The sequence below is a fragment of the Nerophis lumbriciformis genome, linkage group LG19, assembly GCF_033978685.3.
Source record: "Nerophis lumbriciformis linkage group LG19, RoL_Nlum_v2.1, whole genome shotgun sequence".
Classification (NCBI taxonomy): Eukaryota; Metazoa; Chordata; class Actinopteri; order Syngnathiformes; family Syngnathidae; genus Nerophis; species Nerophis lumbriciformis.
The window spans coordinates 39,050,625-39,056,624 of NC_084566.2; the positions used below are offsets into that span (position 1 = coordinate 39,050,625).

The following is a 6,000-nucleotide window of genomic DNA, read 5'->3' on the forward strand; positions in this document are numbered from 1 at the left end:
ATATATATTTCCCAATTGGTTTAACTGCCACCCGCCTGAATCTATTTAAAATCTAATTTTTTTTTATTTCAACCGCCCGACCCGACCCGCGGATAAAATCTAATTTTTTTTTATTTCAACCGCCCGACCCGCGGATAATCCGCGGACTCCGCGGTTGTGTCCGCAAACCGAGCATCTCTAATATATATATATATATATATATATATATATATATATATATATATATATATATATATATATATATATATATATATATATATATATATATATGGAGCTTCAAGAGGTAGTCACCTGAAATGGTTTTCACTTCACAGGTGTGCTTGAAGCTCATCAAGAGAATGCCAAGAGAGTGCAAAACTAATCAGAGCAAAGGGTGGCTATTTTGAAGAAACTAGAATATAAAACATGTTTTCAGTTATTTCACCTTTTTTTGTTAAGTACATAACTCCACATGTGTTCATTCATAGTTTTGATGCCTTCAGTGACAATCTACAATGTAAATAGTCATGAAAATAAAGAAAACGCATTGAATGCGGAGAAGGTGTGTCCAAACGTTTGGCCTGTACTGTATGTGTATGTATGTATATATACAAAACCCAAAACCAGTGAAGTTGGCACGTTGTGTAATTAGTAAATAAAAACAGAATACAATGATTTGCAAATCTTATATTCAATTGAATAGACTGCAAAGACAAGATATTTAACGTTCACACTGAGAAACTTAAATTTTTTTTGCAAATAATCATTAACTTAAAGTTAAAGTACCAATGATTGTCACACACACACTAGGTGTGGTGAAATTTGTCCTCTGCATTTGACCCATCCCCTTGATCACCCCCTGGGAGGTGAGGGGAGCAGTGGGCAGCAGCGGTGCCGCGCCCGGGAATCATTTTTGGTGATTTAACCCCCAATTCCAACCCTTGATGCTGAGTGCCAAGCAGGGAGGTAATGGCTCCCATTTTTTATAGTCTTTGGTATGACTTAGAATTTAATGGCAGCAATATGTTGCAGAAAATTTGGCACAGGGGCATTTTTACCACTGTGTTACATGGCCTTTCCTTTTAACAACACTCAGTAAACGTTTGGGAACTGAGGAGACACATTTTTTAAGCTTCTCAGGTGGAATTCTTTCCTATTCTTGCTTAATGTACAGCTTAAGTTGTTCAACAGTCCGGGAGTCTCCCTTGTGGTATTTTAGGCTTCATTATGCGCCACACATTTTCAATGGGAGACAGGTCTGGACTACAGGCAGGCCATACAATGATTTGCAAATAATTTTCAACCCATATTCAGTTGAATATGCTACAAAGACAACATATTTGATGTTCAAACTGATAACAAATTTTCTTTTTGCAAATCATTAACTTTAGAATTTGATGCCAGCAACACGTGACAAAGAAGTTGGGAAAGGTGGCAATAAATATTGATAAAGTTGAGGAATGCTCATCAAACACTTATTTGGAACATCCCACAGGTGTGCAGACTAATTGGGAACAGGTGGGTGCCATGATTGGGTATAAAAACAGCTTCCCGAAAAATGCTCAGTCTTTCACAAGAAAGGATGGGGCGAGGTACACCCCTTTGTCCACAACTGCGTGAGCAAATAGTCAAACAGTTTAAGAACAACGTTTCTCAAAGTGCAATTGCAAGACATTTAGGGATTTCAACATCTACGGTCCATAATATCATCAAAAGCTTCAGAGAATCTGGAGAAATCACTCCACGTAAGCGGCATGGCCGGAAACCAACATTGAATGACCGTGACCTTCGATCCCTCAGACGGCACTGTATCAAAATCCGACATCAATCTCTAAAGGATATCACCACATGGGCTCAGGAACACTTCAGAAAACCACTGTCACTAAATACAGTTGGTCGCTACATCTGTAAGTGCAAGTTAAAGCTCTACTATGCAAAGCGAAAGCCATTTATCAACAACACCCAGAAACGCCGCCGGCTTCTCTGGGCCCGAGATCATCTAAGATGGACTCATGCAAAGTGTTCTGTGGTCTGACGAGTCCACATTTCAAATTGTTTTTGGAAATATTCGACATCGTGTCATTCGGACCAAAGGGGAAGCGAACCATCCAGACTGTTATTGACGCAAAGTTCAAAAGCCAGCATCTGTGATGGTATGGGGGTGCATTAGTGCCCAAGGCATGGGTAACTTACACATCTGTGAAGGCACCATTAATGCTGAAAGGTACATACAGGTTTTGTACAACATATGCTGCCATCAAAGCGCCGTCTTATTTCAGCAAGACAATGCCAAGCCACATTCAGCACGTGTTACAACAGTGTGGCTTCGTAAAAAAAAGAGTGTGGATACTTTCCTGGCCCGCCTGCAGTCCAGACCTGTCTCCCATCGAAAATGTGTGGCGCATTATGAAGCGTAAAATACGACAGCGTAGACCCCGGACTGTTGAACGACTGAAGCTCTACATAAAACGAGAATGGGAAAGAATTCCACTTTCAAAGCTTCAACAATTAGTTTCCTCAGTTCCCAATCGTTTATTGAGTGTTGTTAAAAGAAAAGGTGATGTAACACAGTGGTGAACATGCCCTTTCCCAACTACTTTGGGACGTGTTGCAGCCATAAAATTCTAAGTTAATTATTTGCAAAAAAAAAAATAAAGTTTATGAGTTTGAACATCAAATATGTTGTCTTTGTAGTGCATTCAACTGAATATGGGTTGAAAAGGATTTGCAAATCATTGTATTCTGTTTATATTTACATCTAACACAATTTCCCAACTCATATGGAAACGGGGTTTGTATGTTTGTTAAAAAAACAAAAACTGTTGTTACGGAACTACTTTAACCTCAATCTGACGGTTGATGACAATATCGCACCTTCTTGTCTTCTCACCCCCTGCAGTCATATTGGAAAAACAGATCAGAATTCCCCGCTCGCTGTCAGTCAAAGCTGCCAGCGTACTCAAGGGATTCCTCAATAAGGTAACACAGCGGGTCAGATGAGCCACAAACACCTTTGTAGTAGAATGATGTTATGGTGGCCTTGGCGCCACATCATCATATCCTCTTGTCTGTTATACAACACGTACTGTGTACACATTTCTATAGCTTCTACATGTTCTCCTATATTTCAGCCTCTGCTTTGTTGCCGCTTGTTCTCACTGGCACACTTATTGCCCCGTCTCTCACTCATCCCCTCCTTTTTCACTCGCAGGACCCCAAGGAGCGTCTGGGCTGCCAGCCTCTGACGGGCTTCGCTGACATCATGGGCCACCCCTTCTTCAGAAACGTTGAATGGGACCTTGTAAGTCTTCTCCTCTTTTATGGCCATTTACACATGGCCATTTCCACCGTATAACAACTGTTCCGTTTTGACCATTTCTATTCGTGGCAACAATTATTTTGGATCTTGAGATCATAAACATTTCAAAACGGGTCTCAAAGTGGACGTAATTTGAGAGAATGTTAGCATTACTATTATAATGTAAACGCTTAAACAGTGACAATCGCGTCAAAAATGCACAGTGCATCTTTTCAAATGACAATTATGTAGAAAGTAAACGTAGATACTTTAGAGCAGTGTTTCTTAACCCTAGGTCCATGAGTGCTTCATAAAGCACACTAGTGTGCCGTGGGAGATGATGTAGTTTCACCTATTTGGGTTACAAATATTTTTTGCAAACCAGTAATTACCGTATTTTCCGCACCATAAGGCGCCCTGGGTTATAAGCTGCGCCTTCAATGAACGGCATATTTCAAAACTTTGTCCACCTATAAGACGCCCCGTGTTGTAAGCCGCATCTAACTGCGCTAAAGGAATGTCAAAAAAACAGTCAGATAGGTCAGTCAAACTTTAATAATATATTAAAACCAGCGTGATGTGGGCGCGCATGGAATCGTATATCAACATGGACGGAGCTGCGTGAAAAAAGCCACCCGGCCTCTTCGCGTAAACTTAAACTTACCTTAACCACTCGCTCATCTTTTCTTCATCCATCCCTTCGAGTTAGCTTTTATGATGACGCCGGCTGGAAAGGTCTCTTTTGGCAAGGTCTTCCTTTTGAATATCACCATGGGTGGAAGTTTCTGGCCATTAGCATGGCAAGCTAGAACCACAGTGAAGGATGACTTCTCATTCCCTGTGGTGCGAATATTCACCGTACGTGCTCCCGTTGTATCCACAGTGCGGTTCACAGGAATATCAAAAGTCAGTGGAACCTCGTCCATGTTGATAATGTTCTCTGGCCGGATCTTTTTTTCAGCTATCTTGTTTTTACAATATGCACGGAAAGTAGCCAGCTTTTCTTGAAAGTCTTTAGGCAGTTGCTGTGAAATAGTAATCCGTGTGCGGATGGAGAGATTGCGTCTTTTCATGAACCGGATCCCTGTCGCTTAGTAGGAGCCATTTTGTGGTCTTTACAGATGTAAACACACAAAGGAAATGAAACGTACGGTAATATCCGCGCGCTTTTTCTTCTTCTACGCGGGCGGGTGGTTGCTTACAGTAGAAGAAGAAGCGCTTCCTGTTCTATGGGGGCGGGTGCTTACCTTGGCGGTTGCTTGCGTAGAAGAAGAAGCACTTCCTCTTCTACGGGGAAAAAAGATGGCGGCTGTTTACCGAAGTTGCGAGACCGAAACTTTATGAAAATGAATCTTAATATTAATCCATATATAAAGCGCACCGGGTTAAAAGCCGCACTGTCAGCTTTTGAGTAAATTTGTGGTTTTTAGGTGCGGCTAATAGTGCGGAAAATACGGTATAGTCTGCAAATGATGTGTTGTTGTTGAGTGTCGGTGCTGTCTAGTGCTCGGCAGAGTAACCGTGTAATACTCTTCCATATCAGTAGGTGGCAGCAGGTAGCTAATTGCTTTTGTAGATGTCAGGAACACGTCGTGTGAGACGACGATGGTTCGTCGTGATCATAATATGCAGACGACAGCGGGAGGCAGTGTGCAGGTAAAAAGGTGTCTAATGCTTAAAGGGGAACATTATCACAATTTCAGAATTGTTAAAATCATTAAAAATCAGTTCTCAGTGGCTTATTATATTTTCCGAAGTTTTTTTCAAAATTTTACCCATCACGCAATATCCCTAAAAAAAAGCTTCAAAGTGCCTGATTTTAACCATCGTTATAAACACCCGTCCATTTTCCTGTGACGTCACATAGTGAAGCCAATACAAACAAACATGGCGGAAAGAACAGCAAGCTATAGCGACATTAGCTCGGATTCAGACTCGGATTTCAGCGGCTTAAGCGATTCAACAGATTACGCATGTATTGAAACGGATGGTTGTAGTGTGGAGGCAGGTAGCCAAAACGAAATTGAAGAAGAAACTGAAGCTATTGAGCCATATCGGTTTGAACCGTATGCAAGCGAAAACGACACGACAGCCAGCGACACGGGAGAAAGCGAGGACGAATTCGGCGATCGCCTTCTAACCAACGATTGGTATGTGTTTGTTTGGCATTAAAGGAAACTAACAACTATGAACTAGGTTTACAGCATATGAAATACATTTGGCAACAACATGCACTTTGAGAGTGCAGACAGCCCAATTTTCATCAATTAATATATTCTGTAGACATACCCTCATGTCAGCAGGCCAGGGAAGCTAGGGTCGATATTCTTCTCTTGATTATCTTCGGGACGGTGTGAGCCAAGACATCCAGGGGGGTTTAGCTCGCTCGTCTGCGGTAACAAACTGCCGCCATTGCTTGCCGTGCTACCGAGGTCCTTTGTCCCTGAATTGCTCACACACTCCGGCAGATTCAATGGGGGTCTGGCGGCAGATTTCTTTGACTTTATCGTTGGAAATGCATCTGCTTTGAGTGTCGCAGGATATCCACACATTCTTGCCATCTCTGTCGTAGCATAGCTTTCGTCGGTAAAGTGTGCGGAACAAACGTCCAATTTCTTGCCACTTTGGCATCTTTGGGCCACTGGTGCAACTTGAATCCGTCCCTGTTCGTGTTGTTACACCCTCCGACAACACACCGACGAGGCATGATGTCTCCAAGGTAC

General features: G+C 42.1%; 1 protein-coding gene across 1 annotated transcript in view; it reads left to right on the forward strand.

The window, feature by feature from the left end:
* The window catches only part of prkci (protein kinase C, iota), a 127,515-nt gene that overhangs the window by 105,542 nt on the left and 15,973 nt on the right, over window positions 1-6,000 (forward strand). Inside the window, exons 15-16 of the mRNA XM_061978797.1 lie at window positions 2,879-2,958; window positions 3,191-3,280. Coding sequence (XP_061834781.1) covers window positions 2,879-2,958; window positions 3,191-3,280 — 170 coding nt within the window. The remainder of the gene's footprint in view (window positions 1-2,878; window positions 2,959-3,190; window positions 3,281-6,000) is intronic.